Source organism: Grampus griseus, assembly GCF_964374135.1.
Source record: "Grampus griseus genome assembly, chromosome: 2".
In the NCBI taxonomy this organism is placed as follows: domain Eukaryota; kingdom Metazoa; phylum Chordata; class Mammalia; order Artiodactyla; family Delphinidae; genus Grampus; species Grampus griseus.
The window spans coordinates 134,838,471-134,866,117 of record NC_139018.1 but is presented as its reverse complement, the minus strand read 5'-3'; the positions used below and the strand labels follow the sequence as shown (position 1 = coordinate 134,866,117).

Genomic DNA, 27,647 nt, shown 5'->3' with positions numbered 1-27,647 from the left:
AGTGTCAGTGACCTAATATAGTGGGAAATTGCTCACTGCATTTTCTGAGCTATGGGCTGAGAAACTGGTAAAATTGTAATGGAGAGAAACCTTGTGTCTAGGAGCACAGGTCCAGCAATTTCCCCGAGACATCCCCATGTTTGACTCCCTGCAGATCTTTGCCAAAATGTCCCATTTCCCTGAGGGCTTCCTGAACCATCTTATTTAGAACTGTCACCTCCCACCCTGACTCTCCTTTTCTCTATAACACTTATCAGCATCCCACTTACTGTATCTTTTACTCATTTATAATCTCTTTTCCCCAACTAGAATGTAAGTGCCATGAAGGCACAGATTTTCATGTGTTTGTACCCTGCTGTGTCCCCATTAACAAAAATAGCACTTACCTAATAAGAGGCATTTAATGAATGCTTATAGACTCAGGCATATTTCATGAAGTGACATATACGGAAAAGAAAAAGGAAATAACATATTTCATGACTTTGAGTGATGTAGAGGTGAAAAGTTACAATTCACATGAGGGAAGGGAATCCTAGTTAGTGAAAACCATTGACAACACCAAAGTTATCATTTCTTTTCATCTCATGGAATAAAAATAATAAAAGAAGGAAATCTGCCACTGGGAAGATAAAGCAGAGCATAGTTGAATTGCTCCTTTTGGGGACCTACCTGCCAGTTGATTAACCAGCTAATGAAGCTCTTTGCTTTACATGGGCCCTTCCCAGCACACATCTGCATACATAAAGCATCCGCAGGTCAGGAGAAGCTTCCTTTCTGTGAAAGACAAATGATGTTCTTCGTTTGATTTACAGTCAAGGCTGAGCAAAAGAACACTTACCTAATTTGTATTCAGTATTTCCACTGCATGAAAGACATTCTGCAAAATTTGCTTCTTGGGTTTAGTAAATGATGTACTAGCACAGTCGTTGATAATTAGTAAGTACTCAATATTTAGTAGGAAAGAATTATCCATGTGCTTCTGGAGATTTGCCACCTCTGTGAGGATGCTTGCTGGCTTCATTGGAATTCCATAAATGTGTGTACAACACTGTATTTAAATGATATCATAAATTAACTGATTCTATTACAAGGCACATAGTAGTTACATGTGTTGAAGAAAGGATAGCTCATTGCTACTCTCTTCCACATTCCCCTAAGACATCTGAACGTTGGCTGTGGCTTGGAAAAGGTCCTTCTTGGGTGTTTAATAAAATAAGCTGTCTTGTTGGGAATTGCTGTTTTCACTTGCACCATGTTTTTCCTTCCCATTGCTCCCCATACCTGCTTGGCCACAATTTTCCCTGGAAAATTTCTCTAAACATAACCCCACAAGGACTTTTGTAGCACCAACACTTTTTTTTTTTTTTTAATTTTTATTTATTTATTTATTTTTGGCTGTGTTGGGTCTTCGTTTCTGTGCGAGGGCTTTCTCTAGTTGTGGCGAGCAGGGGCCACTCTTCAACGTGGTGCGCGGGCCTCTCACTGTTGCGGCCTCTCTTATTGCAGAGCACAAGTTCCAGACGCGCAGGCTCAGTAGTTGTGGCTCACAGGCCCAGTTCCTCCGCGGCATGTGAGATCTTTCCAGACCAGGGCTCGAACCCGTGTCCCCTGCATTGGCAGGCAGATTCTCAACCACTGCGCCACGAGGGAAGCCCACCAACTGTTTTTTTGCTTAAAAATAAAATGACAGAATTTCCCTCATCTGAAGATTATGCGTCTGAAAAAAGATACATCAAACTCAGCTATGGTTGATCTAGTTTAGTATGTATACATATATGTAAACCTGGTGAGACTATTATTTTTTGAATACCATTCCTAAGAAGTCACATTTGTCCAACATTTCTAATTGGCCACCAACATCTGTCACATTCCACCTTTTATGTCTGTGACACAGAATTTCTAGGATGCATTAAAATGGGCATCAGATTTTCTAAAATGTTGCATGGTCTCTAATCGCTTGTATTCTCTCTCCACCCTCTCCTCTCTCTTTCTCCTCCTCACAGGGCTGATAGTCTACCTAGGAATGATGGGGGGAGCCTTCATCCTGGGGGGCCTGGCTGATAAGCTGGGGAGGAAACGAGTTCTCAGCATGTCCCTGGCCGTCAACGCCTCCTTCGCCTCCCTCTCTTCCTTCGTACAGGGATATGGAGCCTTCCTCTTCTGCAGACTCATCTCAGGCATAGGGTGCGTAATTACAGAGGTTCAGCTGGACCTCCCCCCACACCAACCCCAAGACCAGTGGTCCATCCATCCTGATACCCTGACTCTGAGTAGTACCTCCAGAAAACTTTGAACTGAGTTTTTGTTTGACTTCCAAGATACTGTGTTAAAGTTGAACCTTAGAAAGGGGTTAGGTTGTAAAGTCAGTCATAAGGTCAAAATAATCTGACACTGCCTTGGCCGGTCTTTCGAATTCACTGGGTTATTTCACCACTGAGCCTAAGGGTGGGACAAGGCAATTGGGTTCCTGCTATGACCATTTTTAGTGTCTGACTTGGTTCTTACTTTCTGGCATTTTCTCTCTGCAGTATTGGGGGTTCTCTGCCCATTGTTTTTGCCTATTTTTCTGAATTCTTGTCCCGGGAGAAACGAGGAGAGCATCTCAGTTGGTTAGGCATCTTCTGGATGACTGGAGGCATCTATGCATCTGCCATGGCCTGGAGCATCATTCCACACTATGGTGAGTGCACTGGCTTAAAAGAACCCAGGGGCCCTTGTTACTATGACACCTGCATCCGAACAACATTCCCTGTCCTCAGCCTTATTCCCACACTCACTCACAGTTCCTGTGTATGACCTTGATCTTTCTAAAGAAATTCTAACACTGGAGACACATGGCTAATTTCAGTACACATGTCTTCCTGGAAATAATACAGTCTACCCTCCCTCACTTCCTCCCTCCTTCTCTCCTTTCCTTCCTTTTCTTTGAAAGGACTTCAACCTTCATCTCCTCCACCCCTCCTCCTCACAGCAAGTTAGGCTCAGTAACCCCATTTTATAGATGTTGTAACAGAAGCCAAGAAGTTGGTGACTTGGTCAAATTGATGACTTGGCCTTGGCCTGACCTTGGATCATGATGCCCCCTCCCCCTCAGTGTGGTGCTCTCATATACCTTCCATTTTAGTGCCTGCTGTCACTCTTTCAGCTGCAAACGTGGAGCAGCCCTTACAGACAAGGTCTTGGTTTCAGCTGAGACAATTTTATTATCTTGGATAATTGCAAAAACTGGATTTTCTGGTCAGGGACTTGGCAACATTAACTTTCACTATTGGATTTTATTAAGAGTAAAGTAGGGAGAAGGCAGCAGTTTTGATTTGATTATGCCTTTTGAGTATCCTGGGTAATATCATCATTACCCTTCAAAATTATGTTTGGTGAACCATTGATTATGGGTGTAGGCTTTGCCATCATTCAGAATCCTGCAGACCATAGGGAGGAACAGAAACTGCCCCTGAAACTGACCAACAATTCTCTACCCATTCCCTTCCTTGGTGTGTGTGTATTTATTGAAGTATAGTTGACTTACAATGTTGTGTTAGTTTCAGATGTACAGCAAAGAGATACAGTTATTCTTATTTATTTATTTATTGGAGTAAAATTGCTTTACAATGTTGTGTTAGTTTCTGCTGTACAATGAAACGAATCAGCTATATGTATATCTATATCCCCTCCCTCTTGGACCTCCCTCCCACCCTTCCTAACCCACCCATCTAGGTTGTCACAGAGCACCGATCTGAGCTCCCTGTGCTATACAGCAGGTTCCCACTAGCTGTCTATTTTACACATGGTAGTGTATTTATGTCAAACCTAATCTCCCAATTTGTCCCACCCTCCTCTTCCCCCTCGGTGTCCACATGTCTGTTCTCTACATCTACGTCTCAATCCCTACCCTACAAATAATTTCATCTCTAACATTTTTCTAGATTCCACATATATGCATTAATATATGATATTTGTTTTTCTCTTTCTGGCTTATTTCACTCTGTATGACAGACTCTAGGTCCATCCACATCTCTACAAATGATCCAGTCACTTTCCATTTTTATGGCTGAGTAATATTTCATTGTATATATGTACCACATCTTCCTTATCCATTCATCTGTCGTTGGACATTTAGGTTGTTTCCATGTCCTGGCTATTGTAAATTGTGCTGCAGTGAACATTGGGATACATGTGTCCTTTTGAATTATGGTTTTCTCAGGGTATATGCCCAGTAGTGGGATTGCTGGGTCATATGGTAGTTCTACTTTTAGTTTTTTAAGGAACCCCCATACTGTTCTCCATAGTGGCTCTATCAACTTACATTCCTACCAACAGTGCAAGAGGGTTCCCTTTTCTCCACACCCTCTCCAGCGTTTACTGTTTGTAGATTTTTTGATGATGGCCATTCTGACTGGTGTGAGGTGATACTTCACTGTAGTTTTGAATTGCATTTCTCTAATAATTAGTGATGTTGAGCATCTGTTCATGTGCCTCTTGGCCATCTGTATGTTTTCTTTGGTGAAATGTCTATTTAGATCTTCCGCCCATTTTTTAATTGGGTTGTTTGTTTCTTTGGTATTGAGCTGCATGAGCTGTTTGTATATTTTGGAGATTATACATTTGTCCATTGCTTCATTTGCAAATATTTTCTCGCATTCTAGGGTTATCTTTTCCTCTTGTTTACGGTTTCCTTTGCTGTGCAAAAGCTTTTAATTAGGTCCATTTGTTTATTTTTATTTTCATTACTCTAGGAGGTGGGTTTAAAAACATCTTGCTGTGGTTTATGTCAAAGAGTGTTTTTCCTATGTTTTCCTCTAAGAGTTTTATAGTATCTGGCCTTACATTTAGGTCTTTAATCCATTTTGAGTTTATTTTTCTGTATGGTGTTAGGGAGTGTTCTAATTTCATCCTTTTACATGTAGCTGTCCAGTTTTCCCAGCACCACTTATTGAAGAGGCTGCCTTTTCTCCATTGTATGTTCTTGCCTCCTTTGTCATAGATTAGGTGACCACAGGTGAGTGGGTTTATCTCTGGGGTTTCTATCCTGTACCATTGATCTATATTTCTGCTTTTGTGCCAGTATCATACTGTTTTGATTACTGTAGCTTTGTAGTATAGTTTGAAGTTGGGGAGCCTGATTCCTCCACCTCCATTTTTCTTTCTCAGGATTGCTTTGGCTATTCGGGGTCTTTTGTGTTTCCATACAAATTGCAAAGTTTTTTGTTCTAATTCTGTGAAGGATGCCATTGGTAGTTTGATAGGGATTGCACTGAATCTGTAGATTGCTTTGGGTAGTATAGTCATTTTCACAATATTGATTCTTCCAATCCACGAACATGGTATATTTCTCCATTTGTTTATGTTATCTTTGATTTCTTCCATCAGTGTTTTATAGTTTTCTGAGTATAAGTCTTTTTTCTTCTTAGGTAGGTTTATTCCTAGTTATTTTATTCTTTTTGTTGCCATGGTAAATGGGATTGTTTCCTTAATTTCTCTGATTTTTCATTGTTAGTGTATAGGAATGCCAGAGATTTCTGTGCCTTAATTTTGTATCCTGCAACCTTATCAAATTCACTGATTAGCTCTGGTAGTTTTCTAGTAGCATCTTTAGGAATTTCTGTGTATAGTATCATGTCATCTGCAAACAGTGACAGTTTTACTTATTCTTTTCCAATTTGTATTCTTTTTATTTCTTATTCTCTGATTACCATGGCTAGGCCTTCCAAAACTATGTTGAATAAGAGTGGCGAGAGTGGACATCCTTGTCTTGTTCTTGATCTTAGTGGAAATGCTTTCAATTTTTCACCATTGAGTATGATGTGTGCTGTGGGTTTGTCATATATGGCCTTTATTATGTTGAGGTAGGTTCTGTCTATGCCCATTTCCTGTAGAGTTTTTATCATAAATTAGTGTTGGATTTTGTCAAAAGCTTTTACTGCATCTATTGAGATGATCATATGGTTTTTATTCCTTAATTTGTCAATATGGTGTATCACATTGATTGATTAGTATATATTGAAGAATTCTTGCATTCCTGGGATAAATCCCACTTGATCATGGTGTATGATCCTTTTAATGTGTTGCTGGATTCTGTTTGCTAGTATTTTGTTCAGATTTTTGCATCTATGTTCATCAGTGATATTGGTCTGTGATATTTTTGTCTGGTTTTGGTATCAGGGTGATGGTGGCTTCATAGAATGAATTAGGGAGTGTTCCTCCCTCTGCAGTTTTTTGGAAGAGTTTGAGAAAGGTAGGTGTTAGCTCTTCTCTAAATGTTTGATAGAATTCACCTGTGAAGCCATCTGGTCCTGGACTTTGTTTGTTGGAAAATTTTAAATTACAGTTTCAATTTCATTACTTGTGATAGGTCTGTTTATATTTCTAATTCTTCCTGGTTCAGTTTTGGGAAATTTTACCTTTCCAAGAATTTGTCCATTTCTTTGTGGTTGTCTGTTTTATTGGCATATAGTTGTTTGTAGTAGTCTCTTATAATCCCTTGTATTTCTGTGGTGTCAGTTGTGATTTCTCCTTTTTCATTTCTAATTTTACTGATTTGCAACCTCTCCCTTTTTTTCTTGTTGAGTCTGACTAAAGGTTTATCAATTTTGTTTATCTTCTCAAAGAACAAACTTGTAGTTTTATTGATCTTTGCTATTGTTTTCTTCATTTCTATTTCATTCATTTCTGCTCTGATCTTTATGATTTCTTTCCTTCTACTGACTTTGGGTTTTCTTTGTTCATCTTTCTCTTGTTGCTTTAGGTGTAAGGTTAGATTGTTTATTTGAGTTTTTCTTGTTTCTTGAGGTGAGATTGAATTGCTATAAACTTCCCTCTTTGAACTGCTTTTGCGGCATCCCATAGGTTTTGGGTCATCATGTTTTCATTGTCACTTGTTTCTATGTATTTTTAAATTTCTTCTTTGATTTTTTCAGTGATCTCTTGGTTATTTAGTAGTGCACTGTTTAGTCTCCATGTATTTGTGTTTTTTACAGTTTTTTTCCTGTAATTGATTTCCAGTCTCATAGCGTTGTGGTCAGAAAAAATGCTTGATGTGATTTCAATTTTCTTAAATTTTCCGAGGCTTGATTTGTGACCCAAGATGTGATCTATCCTGGAACATGTTCCATGTGCACTTGAGAAGAAAGTGTATTCTGCCACTTATGGGTGGAATGTCCTATAAATATAAATTAAATCTATCTGGTCTATTGTGTCATTTAAAGCTTGTGTTTCCTTATTTATTTTCTGTTTGGATGATCTATCCATTGGTGTAAGTGGGGTGTTAAAGTCGCCTACTATTATTGTGTTACTGTCAATTTCCCCTTTTATAGTTGTTAGCATTTGCCTTATGAATTGGCGTTCTCCTAAGTTGGGTGCATAAATATTTATAATTGTTATATCTTCTGGGAGTGATCCCTTGATCATTATGTAGTATCCTCCTTACCTCTTGTAGCACTCTTTATTTTAATGTCTGTTTTATCTGATACCAGTATTGCTATTCCAGCTTTCTTTTGATTTCCATTTGCATAGAATATCTTTTTCCATTCCCTCACTTTCAGTGTATGTGTCCCTAGGTCTGAAGTGGGTTTCTTGTAGACAGCATATATATGGGTCTTGTTTTTGTATCCAGTCAGCCAGCCTGTGTCTTTTGTTTGGAGCATTTAATCCATTTACATTCAAGGTTATTATCAATATGTATGTTCCTATTACCATTTTCTTAATTGTTTTGGGTTTGTTTTTGCAGGTCCTTTTCTTCTCTTGTGTTTACCACCTAGGGAAGTTCCTTTAGCGTTTGTTGTAAAACTGGTTTGGTGGTGCTGAATTCTCTTAGCTTTTGCTTGTCTGAAAAGCTTTTGATTTCTCTATTGAATCTGAATGAGATCCTTGCTGGGTAGAGTAATCTTGGTTGTAGGTTTTTCTCTTTCATCACTAAGTATATCCTCCCACTCCTTTCTGACCTTCAGAGTTTCTGTTGAAAAATCAGTTGATAACCTTATGGAGATTCCTTTGTATGTTATTTTTTTGCTTTTCCCTTGCTGCTTTTAATATGCTTTCTTTGTATTTAATTTTTGTTAGTTTGATTAATATGTGTCTTGGTGTGTTTCTCCTAGGATTTATCCTGTATGGGACTCTCTACACTTCCTGGACTTGAGTGACTATTTCCTTTCCCATGTTAAGGAAGTTTTCCACTATAATCTCTTTAAATATTTTCTCAGACCCTTTCTTTTTCTATTCTTCTTCTGGGAGCCCTATAATTGAAATGTTGGTACGTTTAGTGTTGTCCCAGTGGTCTCTTAAGCTGTCTTCACTTCTTTTCATTTTTTTCTTTATTTTGTTTTGGGCAGTGAATTCCACCATTCTGTCTTCCAGCTCACTTATTCGTTATTCTGCCTCAGTTATGCTGTTATTGAGTCCTTCCAGTGTATTATTTTATTTTATTTTTTTGCGTTACGTGGGCCTCTCACCGCTGTGGCCCCTCCCGTTGCAGAGCACAGGCTCCGGACACGCAGGCCCAGCGGCCATGGTTCATGGGCCCAGCCACTCCGCAGCACGTGGGACCCTCTCGGACCGGGGCATGAACCCGCGTCCCCCACATCAGCAGGCAGACTCCCAACCACTGTGCCACCAGGGAAGCCCTTCTAGTGTATTTTTGATTTCAGTATTGTGTTGTTCATCTCGGTTTGTTTGTTCTTTAGTTCTTCTAGATCTTTGTTAAACATTTCTTGTATTTTCTCAATCTGTGCCTCCATTCTATTTCTGAGATTTTGGATCATGTTTACTATCACTACTCTGAATCCTTTTTTCAGGTAGGTTTCCTATTTCTTCTTCATTTATTTACTCTTGTAGGTTTTTATCCTACAAGACTTGCTCCTTTATCTGTGACATATTTTTTTTGTCATTTAATTTTTTTTTTTTTTTTTTTTGATGGGTGGGATTGTGTTCCTGTCTTTCTGGTTGTTTCACCTGAGGCTTCCAGCACTGGAGTTTGTAGGCTGTTGGGTAGAGCTGGGTTTTGGTACCAAGATGAGGACCTCCTGGAGACCTCATTCCAATGAATATTCGCTGGGATCTGAGGTTCTCTGTTAGTCCAGTGGTTCAGACTCAGAGCTCCCACCACAGGAGCTCTGGCCCAACCCCCAGCTTGTGAACCAAGATCCTGCAAGCCATGTGGGGAGGCAAAATAAAAAGAAAAAAAAAAGAAAGAGGAAAAAGAAAAAAGAAAAAAAAATGAGCAGAACAATAGCAAAGAGTAAAAAATAAAATAAGATTAGAAAACTAACATATGTTAGAAAGAAAAAATATATATATATAGATGAAGCAACAACTGGAAGGTAAAACAGAATCTAAATAGTAAAAAAGAGGAGGAAAAAAAAAAGCCAGAAAAGGCCTTGGCTGTGGGGGGGTGGGGCTTAGGCAGGGGCAGGGTTTAGGTGGTGGGTGTGGCCTATGCTTAGGACTGGAAAAGGCCCTGGGGGTTGGGGTTGGGGCTTAGGCTCAACGCAGCAGGAGGGGCCCAGGAGTGCCCCTGGCTTTGGAGGTCTTAGGACCAGGTCCAGGACCCCAGCAGGCTCACTGGGCCCGAGTGGGTGGGGGAAACGCTAGGTGCATTCTCCCCATCCTCTGATCCTTGAGGGCCCCACCCCATTGGCCTCTCTTCTTCTTCCCCCATTCCTTCCCTCCTATGTCCCTAGGACCTCAACAGCCAGAGGGGGCCTCAGAGAATGGAGGACCAGACCTGGGAGCTCAGCAGGCATCCCAGGGCTGAGGGAAACAGCTGCCATGCCTCCCCTGATCCTCCAGTCCTGGAGGGTTCCCCCTCCGTCTGCCGCTCCTCTTTTGCACCACACCCCGCACTTCCCTCCTATGCCCCTAGGACCAGTGCGGCCTGGAGGGGGCCTTGGAGGGTGGAGTAACCAGTTTGGGAGCCCTTCAGGATTCCCAGGGACCAATTGGGCAGGGGAAATGCTAGGCATGCTCACCCCGATCCTCCAAGCCCCCAAGGGTCCCTCCAGGCATGGGAACCCCTACCCCCTCCCAGCCACCCCTCAGGGGCACAGGTCCTGTCTGGCCTCCACTTCTCCTTCCCCCTCACTCCCCCCACATCCTACCCAGTCACTCAGGGGTTCCTCCCGTCTCCTTAGGCATTGAGGTCCCCCACCAGCGTCTGGCAGGCACCCTAGTTGTGGGAAGATGCGAACTCCGTGTCTTCCCACACCGCCATCTTCCACTGTGCAGCTCAATTCTTCTTTTCAGATTCTTTTCCCTTATAGGTTATTACAAAATATTGGGTGGCCAAAAAGTTCATTTAGGTTTTTCCATAACATTTTACAGAAAACCCCAAACGAACTTTTTGGCCAACCCAATATTGAATATAGTTCCTGTGTTATACAGTAGGTCCTTATTGGTTATCTATTTTATATTCAGTAGTGTGTATATGTTAATCCCAGACTTCTAATTTATCCCTCCCCCCTCTTTCCCCTTTGGTAACCATAAGTTTTTTCTATGTCTGTGGGTTTATTTCTGTTTTGGAAGTTCATTTGTATCATTTTTTAGATTCCACATATAAGTGATATCATATGATAATTGTCTTTGTCTGTCTTACTTCACTTAGTATGATAATCTCTGGGTCCATCCATGTTGCTGCAAATGGCAGTATTTTATTCTTTTCAATTGCTGAGTAATATTCCATCTTATATATGTACCACATCTTCTTCATCCATTTATCTGTCCATGGACGTTTAGGTTGCTTCCATGTCTTGGCTGTTGTAAATAGTGCTGCTATGAACATAGGGGTGCATGCATCTTTTTGAATTAGAGTTTTGTCCAGATATATGCCCACAGGTAGGATTGCTGGATCATATAGCAACTCTATTTTTAGTTCTTTAAGGAACCTCCATAATGTTCTCCATAGTGACTTCACCAATTTACATCCCCACCAAGAGTGTAGCAGGGTTCCTTTTTCTCCTGGTATGCTTGTTTTAAATCTGACCCTCTCTGATGTGTGTTCTGGGTTAATGGAGGCTTCTGTATTATCTTTTTAAGAAGAAGCTTTGGTGTAGACAATCCCTATTTTATTAGTTAAGGGGATGCTGGGTGTATTACCCTGAGAACCTGATAAACCCTGAAATCTTAGTGGTTTAATACCAAAGAAGTTTTCCCCTCCTGCAAAGCCCGGCTGGTGTTTCTGATCTGCAGGCAGCTCTGCTCTATCAGTAATCCCAGGGCTCAGGTTCCCTCCAGCATGTGATCTACCCTCTTCAACAGGTAACCTACATGTTGGTTCGGTGAAAGAGCATGGACAGTTGTATGTGGGTGCTTTTGAAGGTCAGGCTAGGAATTGGATCACATCTTCTTTGCTCACATCCCATTGGCCCCAAATCTGTAATATGACCACACACTACGGCAAAGGACACTAGGAAATGTGACCTAGCTGTGTGTCCACAAGGTAGAGGAAATGGGTTTGGGACCATCATGTTACCTTTGCCATATCCCACTGGATTTTTGTATCAGAAACAGAGAAGAAATACGAACAAAAATAATGAAATAAAGAGTTGAAGGGTTTTCCAGATAATTTTGTTACCATAGGTAATTCTACATAATTTTAGATACAAAATTGTATTACTCCTGATATCAGGCTCTGCATTCTACCCTTCCCCAAAATGCATACATTAATTATCCAGGCCGTTGGTTATATGGGTCCAAGGAATTGCTTTTGTCCCCACAATTCTTGCTATAATATCACTTCCCCTGTTAATTGATCCAAACGTGTTAACACTAAGAAACTATTTCTACATATAAATTGAGTTAGACAGTTTTGTTGGGGTGGGGGGAAACAAATAGACACTGGATAAAAGCTGAGTCAAAATAGTGGTTCTATGTAATTTGGGACAGGTCACCTAGCTTGTCCAGCCTTGGTTCCTTTATCTATAAAATGGAGAGAAGGAAGCAAAGAGAATAGACTGTGGAGATCCGATCTGTGCCAGCCCTAACATCCAGCAGTTCTTGGGAGGCAAATAATGGTGAGAAAATTTTGGAGACGATTCTAGTATTTGGGCTGGTTTCCCTCCAAGCTGCATTAGCAATTCTAGCCCTATTTTCAGACTGCTTGTTCCACAAGGGAACTGCCCTCACAACCAACCAATGAGCAAAGGTCCTTGGCTTCCCTCTGATTGGATCAACTTAAGTCATGTGCTCACCTCAGCCAATCACTAAACCCCAGAGCATGCCAGGTCCTGGGCATTTCATATACTTTCTTCTCCATTCCTGGCACTGGGGATGGGGTCAGTCCCACCCAAACCACAAGTCTGCAACCCAGTGGAGAGGAAGGATGGGAAGGATGTTGTGAGGGGAGCAACCCACAATAGTCACTACAAACTACATCATTTTTTCACTTCACTTTGCACACACAAACACACAATGTCTGGGTGCCTGGTTTCTAAAAAAGCAATAAAAGAATTCAGGCTGGGGACACATTGACCAAGACTAAGGGGGATGCCCATGGCAGAGGGGCCGCATAGCTCCTGGCTGATAGCAGGGCTTGTGGTTAAGTATCTTACTCCAAATGGATAGGATATTTTCCTATTTGTATGCCTATAAGAAATCTATGACTTTTACATTCCATTTAAAAATACCAGCCTCTTGGATGATTAGGCTTAATTGAAACAGGCATTAACTTGAGGGCAACCCATCCTAGAAATATGGCGGACTAGAATCACAGTGCAACAGGAGTGATTATTTATTTTAAACCTCATTTTACCAGGACCAGATGTTCTGTCCACAGTGAACAGAGACATTTGATGATATTTCCCAACAGACCTAAGACATTAATCCTCTAAAACCCCCTCCACTCAGCAGGGACAAATGCAAGGGTGATCCGGAAAGGAGACTTGATGTTTGTACGTAGCTTGTGCAAACCATTTAACTGGTTTTGCAGGAATGAAGTGATGGGAGGTCTTGGCACCAGGAATTTGGGTGACTGAGTCATTGAGAAAGAAAGTTACAAAACTCAGAATGTTTTTCTGGGAACTCATGGGCATAGTCCCCCCAGAATGGATATATTATGGAAGATTAATTCCCACTGTAGTCAGCAACACCAGCTGTTTGAGAAATCCCGATGGAGAAAAGTAGGGCAAGCTAAAAGATCAGTGACCAGAACAATCCCTGTTTCCAAATTAATAGTAGTCTTATATATTTGGAAGCAGTTCACTGTTTAATTTTAATTGATTTAAGGCCCCAAAGGTGTGCCTAATGAATGTGATAAGTGCAGATTACTAAAATCACCATAAAAACCAGAGAGGCATGAGGGAATAATGGATTTTGGATAATTTGCATATATTTTCATTAAGAAAAAAAATATCTCTGAGGCAGAATACTTTCTAAACATACCTGCTTCTGCCCTTCTTCTCTTGTTACCCACCTGAGTTTGACTGCTATATAGCTTTGGTCAGCTTTATTTCTGATTACGCCAGAGTGGTTTTCGGACATGAGCTGAAGATGTGGAAATCTTACTATGGTTTTGCCTTCTTCTTTCTGTTGTCACTCTCAAGAGAGGAAAGACTTCTTAATTAAAATTAAAATAAACAAACAGGGACTTCTGTGGTGGAGCAGTGGTTAAGAATCCGCCTGCCAATGCAGGGGACACAGGTTCGAGACCTGGTCCAGGAAGATCCCACATGCCTCGGAACAGCTAAACCCGTGCATCACAACTACTGAGCCCACACGCCGCAACTACTGAAGCCCATGCGCCTAGAGCCCCTTCTCCGCGACAAGAGAAGCCACCGCAATGAGAAACCCATGCACCGCAACGAAGAGCAGCCCCCGCTCACCGCAACTAGAGAAAGCCCGTGCGCAGCAACGAAGACCCAAAGCAGCCAAAAATAAATAAATAAATTTATAAAAGAAAAAACTCCTGTGAGATGGAAGGAGAACAGGACAGGCTGTGCAAAAAAGAGATTTGATTGTGATTGAGAATGTTGGATGTATTATGTGTATTATGTTCTATGGCCATTGTGTAAAAGTGGCCACAGCCCCATGTTTTTTTCACCTGGGATTCCCTCCGGCCAGTCGTTCCATTGTGCAAATAGAGTAAGAAATATCTGCAGAAACAGCAGATATTGGTTAGGAGTCCCCTGCAAGTAGAACAAAGTGAACCGCGATGGTAAGAGAGAATTCAAGACATAAACTGCCCACCTCCGGAGTTGGCCATATAGTATATTTTCAAGTAAATGGAATAGAGATTTTACAGCCGAATAATGTTCACCGTTTGAACTTTAGAAATCAATATATTTATTTATAAAGTTTGGTCTTTTTCAGAAATGCTGTTGGAATTGTCTTCAGAGATCGTTTTGAGTGACATGAGAGAACCAGTCTATTTCATAACCTGGCTTTAAAAGAAAATAATCCTTTTGCTGATATTCATCTATTTTACTCAACATCTTTGGCACTAACTGTCATGTAACTATTTCGAAACAAATCAAATCTACCCTCAAAGCAGGTGAATTACTTTTGGCTGCCAGGAGCTTTCACACGCAGCAAATCTGTGGAAGTACCATTACCTGCCTTCTACAGCTGTGAAAACCCACCAACATAACAATAACGATGTGAGAAAGCCAGGATTTGAACTCTGATCTATGTGACTGCAAAAGTCCAGGCACTTTTCACTGTGTTATCGTCCTTTGCAAGAGGAAAATTTGCTTCTTACGAAGCTATTTGAAGGAATGTTTTGTAGATCCTGAAGGCAATTTCGGAAAATGAATTTTAGAAATGTTTTGAATAATGAAAGCTGAGTAGGAGCTATTCACCTCTCCATTTCAATGATGGTAGAATTCATTTGAGTGTAGAAGCTCAGTTTCTTTAAAAAAAATTAGTATTATCACTGACAGTTTTTTCAAAATGTGGTCCTGAACCCTGTGCATTGGAATCACCTAGAGCTGGTATTGCCCTTTGACTTAGGTAAGACTAATGCCCCATCAAAACCCTGGGTCACGTAAGGCCTTGCTCTGGCTTTCCTCCAGCTGTACCTCTTCCCATGAGGCAACGTGCGTCCCTAAGGCCACAATCCCACTCCATCCAGATCATGCTCTGGCTACTCAGGACCTAGGACTCCCCACTAAACTCAAGGGATCATGACAAGGACACCCACTCTTACTACGGTGGTGTGTATGGTGTGACCACACATGTTGGCATGAGGCCCCTCATTCTACAGGAGGGGCTGGTTGGGGGACAGAAGGGGGTCCTGTAAAGGTGGGTCTTGGGCAGGTCAGGGCTTGGCCTTCCAGCTCCTTATTTGTTGAGCAGGAGGATGGAACCTCTGTTATCTAAGAGTTTAACTGAAATTTTAATGAATATATAGAAATATGGGATGGTGCCTCTATTTGTACTCCTACCCAAGGCCCCATAAGTGTCAGGCCAGGCCTGCCTCTGGGGTTGACAAGATGCAGATTCCCAGCGCCTTTCAGAATCAGAGGCTTTGGGGACACAGCCAGGAAGTCTGCATGTTAACCTGCTCCCCAGTTGATGCTCTTGTGCCCCATGGTTTGAAAGCCAGTTCTTGAAGGTCACTCTAAGACCGTGTGTCAGAGATCCTCTGACTGCTTCTTCACAGGCTGGGGCTTCAGCATGGGCACCAATTACCACTTCCACAGCTGGAGAGTGTTTGTCATCGTCTGCGCTCTGCCCTGCACTGTGTCCATGGTGGCCCTGAAGTTCATGCCAGAGAGCCCGAGGTTTCTGCTAGAGGTGAGTCAGCGCCCCCAACCCGTGTGAGCGCAAGCCCTGCTGCCAGCCCTGCTGCTCCAGCCCCTTGGTCCCATGTTGGCTGACCTGGCCCATCATTAAATCCATCGTGATGGTTGCACGCCTGGGATTCAAGGACAGCCAGAGCCGGAGGGACTCAGGAGCTCACTGAGCACAGAGCAGCAGCACTGCTCCCCGAGGCTGGGTGGAGCTGGAGGGGGCTCTGCTGAGGATGCTTCTGGCACCCACTCTCCCCAGAGGTCCTGATTATGAGGCTCTTCAAAGCTGCCTGCAGTTTTTCCATGTTACGGCTGTGAGCTGGGTTGTAAATCTGTCACTGCTCCCAAGCCCTTCAAGACTCTTGGCTTTGCAGGACCTCTCTCCTCCAGAAAGCTGCTCCCGGAGTCCTGTGAGGTTTCCAGCTTGGTGGTGGTGGTGGTGAGGCTCTCGTGCTTGCGGTGGTCAGACAGGCAGGGCTGGTGGAGGGGCGATAGGACTTGAAGGCTCTTACAGCCCCAATTCTCAGAGTCTACTTATAAGCCTCCTTCTAGCTTTCTGCAGACTGACCCTCCTTGTTGAGTTTCTTCTTTCATCCCATTGATCAGGTTCCAGATGCAGCAAAAAGGTTTTTTATCCATGCTTATCTCAAAAGCTACCCTTCATTGTGTATGAGTTTCCTAGGGCTGCTCTAACAAAGGCACACAAACGGAGGGGCTCATAGTAAGAGAAGTTTATTGTCTCACAGGTCTGTTGGCTAAAAGTCCCCAACCAAGGTGTTGGCAGGGCCACACTCCCTTGGAAGCCCTTAGGGAAGCTTTACTTGCCTCTTTCAACTTCTGGTGGGTTGCTTGCATTTTTTGGCATTCCTTGGCTTGCAGCTGTCTCACTCCAGTCTCTGCCTTTGTCACCACACGGTGTTCTCTCTATGTGTCTCTGGCTCTTCACATGGGCTTCTTCTTATAGGGACACCAGTCATGTTGGATTAGGGGTGCACCCTACCCCAGTATGACCTCACCTTAATTAATTACATCTGCAGCAACCCTGCTTCCAAATAAGGTCACATTCTGGGGTACTGGCAGCTAGAACTTCAACATATTTTTAGGGTTGGGGACATAGTTCAACCCATCACATGTTGTGTCTTTGCTTTGTCCTGCCAGGGAGGAACATGGCTCCCACCTTGCAATCTATTCAACCTTAACCTACGAGTAGTTACTCACAGCCTATAATGATAATAGTACCCAGCATTTACACCTTGAAGGTACAACCTTACTATCCTTCCAAGATGGGCTGCGACAGAAACTTGTCCTAGTCTTTCACAAGCCCTAGATAGTAACACATCCATGGCCAATCGCCTCAGACTTGGGTATCAGCACCTGTTGGGCTTGTAGGGTTTTCCACCCTTAATCAGCAAAAGACTGTTCATGTCTCTCTCCTTGGTTTTACCAGATGGGCAAACACGACGAAGCCTGGATGATTCTCAAGCACGTTCACGACACCAACATGAGGGCTAAGGGGGCCCCAGAGAAGGTGTTCACGGTGAGTGCATGGTCACCTATGCCAACAGGAGGGGGCCTCTCCTCTTCGCTGCTTTGGTTTGCTAAAAAATAATTTTATTATATAAGCATATCCCAGAAAATTTGTCAAAAGGGGAATAAAGCCCCTGACATTCCTATTACTGCATCATAATTATTCTTTGCATTTTGATGGATACCTTCTTGGTACTGCTAAGTGTTCAAATATGGCAAAGGGAAAACCTAGCTATATTCATATGGGGATAACCATATGTACATATATTTACATATATCAATGCATATAGATTATTCAGGAGTACTTATAGGCATTCTATATGTGTCTCATAGTATTCAGAATCATCCTTTTAACGGACATTAATATTAGAAACATTAACACAGTTTTCGTAAACATGTCCCCAATGTTAGAGATGCATATGCCCTGCTTTATTACCTTGTTCCTGCAAATATTGCTGCAATGAACCTTTTCCTGCACATAGTTCCTTTCCTTTCATGTTCTGGGTTTGTTTTCTAAGAGTAGACTCCTAGAAATAAAATGAGTGCCTCAAACAGCATGAGTATTTTTATAGCTCTTGAGATGCATTGCAAATTACATTTCAGTAGGGTTGCAATGATCTGTGATACCTCCAATGATAGGATACCTGTTTCTCAGCATCCTTACCAGCATTGGCTGTTAGCCTGGATTTTCTTTCTCACTAGTTTAAAAAATGAAAAACTGGCCAATGGCAATTTCCACGGGGAGGTCCTGTTAGTTACCATGAACTGTGCTCTTCCCACCAAGCTGTGGCCAACCACGAGGAATACCCACAGCAGGGTCCCTGTGCACCTGTCTGCATGACCCCCTTTTAGACCAACTCCAAATCCATTTCTTCAAGGAAGCCTTCCTGAGTTAACTCCCACCTACTCCAACTCACTGCTTTTGCTTCTTTGGCTTCCGTAATTTGAGTCTGGAGTAAAACACTTTTTCTTGTTAACCTGTTACTTGAAACCCCTGATTCTCAGGCAGGACCCCATAGCAGCTAAGAATCTACAACCTGAAGCCAGACCAGTCTGGGTCCAAATCCTGATTTTAACATGTTCTAGCTGTGTGGCCTTAGGCAAGATACTGTCTGTGCCTTATTTTCTTCATTGGGAAAAGAGGGATAACAATGTCTATGAATACAGTTATAGTAAGGATTAAAATCAAGCGCCTAAACTGTGCCTGGCTTAGAGTAAATACTACATAGATGTTAACTATTATCCAAATATTTTATGTCATATTTTTAAATAAATAAACTAAAATAATAGATTTTATAGAAAGTTGTCCAGTGGAATAGTTCCCCAATTCCAACACTCCTAAAATTATCTAAAATATGGGACCAGTCCTTTTATCACAAACATTTATTAAGAAGCACCATTAACAATATTTATAGACTTTCTGGTTGGATAAACGAAATGTAATTGAAAATAGAACTTTTAGCTAGTTCATTTTCTTAATCCTTCCTCAATTAACTTTCTTATTAAAAATTTCCCACACTTAAAAAAAAAGGAAGAAGAAGCACAATTAGCAGAGCTACTCCAAATGAAAGATGATAAGGGAACTGGTGGTTCTCCCAGCCTCCCATCCCCGCCACTCCCTGTGATGGGTTTTCTTGCTGCAGCTGGACTGCAGGTCTGGACCCCAGATGCTAGCAGGAACGCCCTGTCCCCTGGGGTCTGGGTATGCTTGGTTCAGTCCTGCCTCCCACCCCACCCATTCTATAGCCTTCTCTCCAAGCTCCTGCTTATTCCTAGGAGATGTTACTGAGTCTTTGGGTATAACCTCTGCTTTTAGTAGATTTCACTCTTTCTCAGGAAAAGGGAATTAAAAAGGTCACGGGCTCAGTATTTCCAAACTGACTTGATGATCATAGTAATTTTGTAGAAGAGGATGACTGGATGGGCCAGGAAAAAAAAAAAAGAAAAGGGGGCTTCCCTGGTGGCGCGGTGGTTGGGAGTCCGCCTGTCGATGCGGGGGACGCGGGTTCGTGCCCCGGTCTGGGAGGATACCGCGTGTCGCGGGGCGGCTGGGCACGTGCGCCATGGCCGCTGAGTCTGGGCGTCCGGAGCCTGTGCTCCGCGACGGGAGAGGCCACGGCAGTGAGAGGCCTGCGTACCAAAAAAAAAAAAAGAAAGAAAGAAAGAAAAGAAAAGAAAAACAGCCTGAAAGTGTTCCTGACCTCAGACAGCTGGGCAGTGGCTGGAGTCAGGAGTGATACTCAGCCCTGCCGAATGGGGTCGTCTGCTAGGATCCTGTGCGCTCCCCTCTGTAGATGGTACTCACAGTAAACATGCTCAGGGGCCTGGAGGAAGAGCTTAGGGTAGGCCAGGCTCTTAGTGTTCATGGTGAGCCCTGGATGTGGCCCTCCTCACATCCACCTTGGAGCTGATGGGGTTCAGGACATGATACCCCAAGATATGGCACCTCGGCATATTGAATATCGGAAGCTGAAGGAGCTTGAGAAAACAGCAGAAGTAGAAATGTCACTCTGAACTCCCCCTGCTCCCCTTTCTTCCCTGAAACAGGCCATAAGTCTCCCACATGGAAGGTGCTCTCCGGGCACCAGGAGGAAAGAAGACATTGTTCTCAGCAGAGATGGGGAACTTAGGGCCAAGAAGGCCGTATCAACAAACCTTGTTAAACTAACCCTTATCGTCCTAATTACTTCTTCACCATTTCTTCACCCTAGCCCAAATCCCTTTGTCTTGTCAGTTCTTCACAAATTTACTGTTTCTACAAGGTATAAAAACTTCCTGGGCTGGTCACTTCTTCGGGGCTTCATTCTCTCGTGAAGGCTCCCACGGACATGTAAAAATTCAGTAAAATGTGGATGCTTTCCTCCTGTTAATCTCTCTTTGCCAGTTTAACTTCCAGACCCAGCCAGGGAGCCTAAGATGGTAGAGGAGTACTTTCCCCTCCCCTACAGAGCCCTGGCTTTCACCAGCCCCTGTCGCTACCTCACAAGCTTCTGAACAGCCCCCTGGCAGGTGTCCACTGAAACACCTTTGGAAAGGGGGTGGGTTGAAGTATTCCCCTGAGAACCCATGCTCTGCAAGGCTGGGGTGAGCACAGACCACACAGACTGTATTCTACTTTAGACTGAAGCAAAGCCAAGTATCCTAGTTAATTGTAACTTAGAGTAATTATGCTTTGCAAGTTGTCAACACGCCCACTCCCAGATCCGGAGGGAATAGGGTGTTATTTTCCCCAGGAGCAAAGCAAAGACAAAATTTGTATTTCCTTCCCCTCTCCCCCACCCACACCTCAGGCACGCGGGATCTTAGTTCCCTGACCAGGGATTGAACCCGCGCCGCCTGTGGTGCAAGCACAGAGTCTTAACCACTGGACCTCCGGGAAGTCCCATTTAGTGAGATTCTTAACGTGCTTCCTGACTTGGGGTCAACCTTCTCCTCGGCCTCTTTCGGCTGCAGCTGGGTTCTTGGTCTCCCTGGGATACCTAATAACACAAAGACCAGTTCCAGCCAAGAGTCACACTGGAGGGCCTGCTGCGTTCTCTCTCCTGTGTCCCTGTGTGGGCCTGGGCAGAAGAGCATTTGCAAAGGCCACACACCCAGGAATGGCAGGACCAGCCCAGGAGGCTCTGGCATGCTTATATACCTGTGATGTTTAGGAAGAGCACCTATGCTTTTACCAGGTTCTCAAAAGGGTATCCGGCCCTCCCAAGAGAAGAACCACTGTTTTCAGTGTTTAGAAAAACAAAGCCGAGCTCTCCTAGGCTCAGGGCTTGGGAATTAAAGAAGCAATTGTCCCTAATTCAGGAACTGTATTTCCCCCTGTGGATATCCAGCCGCATCTCTCTCTCTGTCTCCTCACATTCTCAGTCCCTTGGCTGAAGGAAGAGATGGAGACACTTACGACTAAAGCCTTTTCTCCCTAGAAAGAAAGGTTTGTTGGAGGAGGTGATAGACACTGGTTTTGAATTTTTTGAGTACACTCTTCTATTTTGCTCTGAATTGGTCTGCATGCACGGACCTTGATAACTTGGCTAAGAGTTTGTATGGTCAGGAATCTCCTTAACATGATGGTTAGTTATAGAAGGCAGTGGTTGTCTTAAACATTGATTAAACTGAAAATCGCTGTCTTAAGGAGTCAGGATTGCTCCCTGGGGCTACCTGCTAACATTGGACAAATTAACACTTTCCGGGGCCCTTGGGGGAGCCCTGAGATATACAGCCTTATTTCCATTCCCTATCTCTTTGATTTCCTCCAGGAAAACCAGGGGTAGCAAGGAAGACATAATTTCTCTCTCTTTCTAAAAATTAAGGTATAATTGACAGATAACATTATATTAGTTGCAGGTGCACCACATAATGATTCAGTTATTTGTATACATTGCAAAATGATCACCACAATGTCTCATTACCATCTGTCACCACACATTTAAAAACATTGTTTTTCTTGTGATGAGGACTTTTAAGATTTACTTTCTTAGCAACTTTCAAGTAATGAATACTGTATTATTAACTATAGTCACCATGCTCTATGTTACATCCCCATGACTTATTTTATAACTGAAAATTTGTACCTTTGATGCCTTTCTCCTATTTTATCCACCCATAACCCCTCTCCCCTCTGGGAACCACCAGTCTGTTCTCTGTATCTATGAGCTTGGTTTTCTGTTTCTGTTTTGTTTTGTTTGTTTGTTTGATTCCAAATATAAGTGGGATCATAAAGTATTTGTCTTTCTCTGACTTATTTCACTTACGTAATGCCCTCGATGTCCATCCATGTTGTCGCAAATGGCAAGATTTTTTTTAAAATTTTTTGTGGCTGGGTAGTATTCCATTGTGTGTGTGTTTGCGTGGGTGGGTGTGTATCACATTGTTATCCATTCACCTGTTGATGGCCACTTAGGTTGTTTCCATATCTTCACTTTTATAAATAATACTGCAGTGAACATGGGAATGCAGATATCTTTTCGAGTTAGTGTTTTCATTTCCTTTGGATAAATACCCAGAAGTGGAATTGCTGGATCATATGGTGGTTCCATTTTTAATTTGGGGAGGAACCTCTATACTACTTCCCATAGTGGCTGCACCAATTTACACCCCCACCAACAACGCAGAAGGATTTCCTTTTCCCCACATCCTTGTCAACACTTGTTATTTCTTGTCTTTTTGATAATAACCATTCTAGCAGGTGTGAGGCGATATCTCATTGTAGTTTTGATTTGCAGTTCCCTGATGATTAGTGATGTTGAGCATTTTTTTCACGTACCTGTTGGCCATCTGTATGTCTTCTTTGGAAAACTGTCTATTCAGATCCTCTGTCCATTTTTTAATTGGATCTTTTTGTTTAGTTTTTTTTGCTATTGAGTTGCATGAGTTCTTTTTATATTTTGGATATTAGTCTCTTATCAGATATATGATTTGCAAGTGTCTTCTCCCATTCAGTAAGTTGCCTTTTCATTTCGTTGATGATTTCCTTTGCTGTGCAGGAGGACATAATGTCTTTTATTCTGCTGTGTTTTAAAAATGTCTTGCATAGCAAACCCCCTTTCCTAACACACACACACAAACACACACACACACTGTTGCCTATATGGGTTCTAGACTTCTGTGATGTTAATATCCATTAAGGATAGACTTGTGAATTTTAAGGTGGAGTCAACTCTACTATGGGCAAATCAGATATAAACAGGAATTCAGTGTATTTCCCAAAGCCATCATTGAGTGAAAAAACTCTGATTCATTTTGTCTGCAGTGGGACATAGCCACCTGAGAAAGATCCCTAAGAGATGCTATGTACAATTTTGGCTAAGAATTACTGAACTGTAGGGTCACCGAAAGCTCCTCTAGCCCTAAGTAAGTTAATAAAGTCAGTTACATTAAACTAAAAAATTGAAAAGTCAAAGTGGGGTTAAGATTCTCTAGCCAATCTTTGCTTTACAGGTTTCCAACATTAAAACTCCCAAGCAAATGGATGAATTCATTGAGATCCAAAGTTCAACAGGGACTTGGTACCAGCGCTGGCTAGTCAGATTCAAGACCACTTTCAAGCAGGTACAGCTGGGGACCTGGGGTTGTTGAGAGGGAGGCTCTATGGAAATCTGTAACGTCAGTGGATGAAGAATAGAGATCCTGAACACCCCCATCAGCCCAAGACAGTGTGGTGGGCAGGAAGCTACCTTGGATAGGGACTTTCGGGTCCTAGTCCATGCTTACCTGTGAGCCCTTGAGCCACAAACTATAGACCTTCGTTTCTTTCCTTTGTTCTTCCTTCCCAAGGCAGAGATTTTGAATGTAGGTGCAATGTCTAGTCTGAGTAAAAACCTTTCTCTCTAGCACCTTCTCATTAAATAATCCATAGGAAGAAAGGAGTGGGTTAAAGAAATGACCCCTTTGAGATTTGTTGGTGATTTCTGAGAAAGTCTTCTTGAAGGGCAAGGCTCCTGTGAGGTGAATCAACTATTGAACACTGAGGCAGTCAATGGCCAGAGTCTCCTGAGCCTGGATAACCTTCCTGGTGTAAAAGGTGGTTCAATGTTTGGAATATCACCCATTCCCACTGGCGGGGAGCAGAACTCACTGCTCAAGGCTATTCACTGCCTTGACATCTCCACTCCGTGTGCTTTTTGTCACATGCATGGAGCATTGTTGTGTTCCCAGGTGCTACAGGACGGTTAGAAGTTGAGACCAGCCAGTAAGAAGAGAAGAGGCTTTCCTTGTTATTTGAGCAGAATAGCCGCCTCTGGAAGATAATGGGTTCCTAGGCAATTTAATAGAAAATATTAAAAATGAGCTTTTCCAAGTCACAAGTTTCTGCCTTTAACAACCCATCTCTTCTGTGTGTTACAGGTCTGGGAAAATGCTCTGTACTGTGTGATGGGGCCCTACAGGATGAACACACTGATTCTGGCCGTGGTCTGGTTCACCATGGCTTTAAGGTAAGCTCTGTCTTCCTTAAGTTCATTAATTTCCTCGTGCTTCAGGTGCCTCATCTATACACTGAGGGTTACAGTTGGTTCTAACTTACAGAGTCTGTGTCAGATTGGATGATTTTGGCTCTAAGTAACAGGCAGCCAACTATAGTGGCTTCTACAACTAGGAAATTTCTGATCCTTTTTTAAAAATTTTGTATTTTATTAAAAAATTTTTTTATTATTTTTCTTTTACATCTTTATTAGAGTATAATTGCTTTACATTTTTGTGTTAGTTGCTGCTGTATAACAAAGTGAATCAGCTATACATATACATATATCCCCATATCTCCTCCCTCTTGCGTCTCCCTCCCACACTCCCTATCCCACCCCTCTAGGTGGTCACAAAGCACCGAGATGATCTCCTTGTGCTATGTGGCTGCTTCCCACTAGCTATCTATTTTATGTTTGGTAGTGCATATATGTCAACACCACTCTCTCACTTCATCCCAGCTTTACCCTTCCCCCTCTCCGTGTCCTCAAGTATATTCCCTACATCTCTGTCTATTACTATCATGCCCCTAGGTTCTTCAGAACCATTTTTTTTTTTAGATTCCATATATATGTGTTAGCATACACTATTTGTTTTTCTCTTTCTGACTTACTTCACTCTGTAGGACAGACTCTATGTCCATCCACTTCACTACAAATAACTCAATTTCGTTTCTTTTTATGGCTGAGTAATATTCCATTGTATATATGTGCCACATCTTCTTTATCCATTCATCTGTCGATGGACACTTAGGTTGCTTCCATGTCCTGGCTATTGTAAATAGTGCCACAATGAGCATTGTGGTACATGACTCTTTTTGAATTATGGTTTACTCAGGGTATATGCCCAGGAGTGGGATTGCTGGGTCGTATGGTAGTTCTATTTTTAGTTTTTTAAGGAACCTCCATACTGTTCTCCATAGTGGCTGCGTCAATTTACATTCCCACCAACAGTGCAAGAGTATTCCCTTTTCTCCACACCCTCTCCAGCATTTATTGTTTGTAGAATTTTTGATGATGGTCATTCTGACTGGTGTGAGGTGATACCTCATGGTGGTTTTGATGTGCATTTCTCTAATGATTAGTGATGTTGAGCAGCTTTTCATGTGTTTGTTGGCAATCTGTATGTCTTCTTTGGAGAAATGTCTATTTAGGTCTTCTGCCCATTTTTGGATTGGGTTGTTTGTTTTCTTGATATTGAGCTATATGAGCTGCTTGTATATTTTGAAGATTAATCCTTTGTCAGTTGCTTCATTTGCAAATATTTTCTACCATTCTGAGTGTTGTCTTAAGTTTCATTAGGTACCATTTGTTTATTTTTGTTTTTATTTCCATTTCTCCAGGAGGTGGGTCAAAAAGGATCTTGCTGTGATTTATGTCATAGAGTGTTCTGCCTGTGTTTTCCTCTAAGAGTTTGATAGTGTCTGGCCTTACATTTAGGTCTTTAATCCATTTTGAGTTTATTTTTGTGTATTGTGTTAGGAAGTGTTCTAATTTCATTCTTTTACATGTAGCTGTCCAGTTTCGCCAGCACCACTTAATGAAGAGGCTGTCTTTCCTCCACTGTATATTCTTGCCTCCTTTATCAAAGATAAGGTGACCATATGTGTGTGGGTTTATCTCTGGTCTTTCTATCCTGTTCCATTGATCTATATTTCTGTTTTTATACCAGTACCATACTGTCTTGTAGCTTTGTACTATAGTCTGAAGTCTGGGAGCCTGATTCCTCCAGCTCCATTTCTCTTTCTCAAGATTGCTTTGGCTATTCAGGGTCTTTTGTGTTTCCATACAAATTGTGAAATTTTTTGTTCTAGTTCTGTGAAAAATGCCGTTGGTAGTTTGATAGGGATTGCGTTGAATCTGTATATTGCTTTGGGTCGTATAGTCATTTTCATAATGTTGATTCTTCCAATCCAAGAACATGGTATATCTCTCCATCTGTTGGCATCATCTTTAATTTCTTTCATCAGTGTCTTATAGTTTCCTGCATAGAGGTCTTTTGTCTCCTTAGGTAGGTTTATTCCTAGGTATTTTATTCTTTTTGTTGCAGTGGTAAATGGGAGTGATTCCTTAATTTCTCTTTCAGATGTTTCATCATTAGTGTATAGGAATGCACGAGATTTCTGTGCATTAATTTTGTATCCTGCAACTTTACCAAATTCACTGATTAGCTCTAGTAGTTTTCTGGGAGCATCTTTAGAATTCTCTGTGTATAGTATTGTGTCATCTGCAAACAGGACAGTTATACGTTTTCTTTTCCAATTTGGATTCCTTTTATTTCTTTTTCGGCTCTGATTGCTGTGGCTAAAACTTCCAAAACTATGTTGAATAATAGTGGTGAGAGTGGGCAAACTTGTCTTGTTCCTGATCTTAGTGGAAATGCTTTCAGTTTTTCACCATTGAGAACAATGTTGGCTGTGGGTTTGTCATATATGGCCTTTATTATGTTGAGGTAAGTTCCCTCTATGCCTACTTTCTGGAGAGTTTTTATCATAAATGGGTGTTGAATTTTTCAAAAGCTTTTTCTGCATCTACTGAGAGGATCATATGGTTTTTATCCTTCAATTTTGTTAATATGGTGTATCACGTTGATTGATTTACGTATATTGAAGAATCCTTGCATTCCTGGGATAAACACCACTTGATCATGGTGTATGATCCTTTTAATGTGCTGGTGTATTCTGTTTGCTGGTATTTCGTTGAGGATTTTTGCATCTATGTTCATCAGTGATATTGGCCTGTAGTATTCTTTTTTTGTGACATCTTTGTCTGGTTTTGGTTTCAGGGTGATGGTGGCCTTGTAGAATGACTGTTCTTCTGCTATATTTTGGAAGAGTTTGAGAATGATAGGTGTTAGTTCTTGTCTAAATGTTTGATAGAATTTGCGTGTGAAGCCATCTGGTCCAGGGCTTTTGTTTGTTGGAAGATTTTTATTCACAGTTTCAATTTCAGTGCTTGTGATTTTTCTGTTCCTATTTTCTATTTCTTCCTGGTTCAGTCTCAGAAGGTTGTACTTTTCTAAGAATTTGTCCATTTCTTCCAGGTTGTCCATTTTATTGGCATATAGTTGCTTGTAGTAATCTCTAATGATCCTTTGTATTTCTGCATTGTCAGTTGTTACTTCTCCTTTTTCATTTCTAATTCTGTTGATTTGAGTCTTCTCCCTTTTTTTCTTGAGGAATCTGGCTAATGGTTTATCAATTTTGTTTAACTTCTCAAAACCAGCTTTTAGTTTTATTGATCTTTTCTATCATTTCCTTCATTTCTTTTTCATTTATTTCTGATCTGATCTTTATGATTTCTTTCCTTCTGCTAACTTTGGGTTTTGTTTGTTCTTCTTTCTCTAGTTCCTTTAGGTGTAAGGTTAGATTGTTTATTTGAGATTTTTCTTGTTTCTTGAGGTAGGATGTATAGCTATAAACTTCCCGCTTCATCTTGTCTATCTTCGTTCCCT

General features: G+C 41.9%; 1 protein-coding gene across 3 annotated transcripts in view; it reads left to right on the top strand.

The window, feature by feature from the left end:
* The window catches only part of SV2B (synaptic vesicle glycoprotein 2B), a gene marked incomplete at both ends in the record, with an annotated part of 75,704 nt that overhangs the window by 26,635 nt on the left and 21,422 nt on the right, over positions 1-27,647 (top strand). For 2 of the 3 annotated variants that reach the window (XM_082647953.1, XM_082647954.1), the window contains 6 exons: positions 2,004-2,184; positions 2,529-2,680; positions 15,584-15,717; positions 17,161-17,250; positions 23,175-23,285; positions 24,081-24,169. In XM_082647953.1, coding sequence (XP_082504079.1) covers positions 2,004-2,184; positions 2,529-2,680; positions 15,584-15,717; positions 17,161-17,250; positions 23,175-23,285; positions 24,081-24,169 — 757 coding nt within the window. The remainder of the gene's footprint in view (positions 1-2,003; positions 2,185-2,528; positions 2,681-15,583; positions 15,718-17,160; positions 17,251-23,174; positions 23,286-24,080; positions 24,170-27,647) is intronic. The other variant, XM_082647955.1, reaches the window with a different exon arrangement.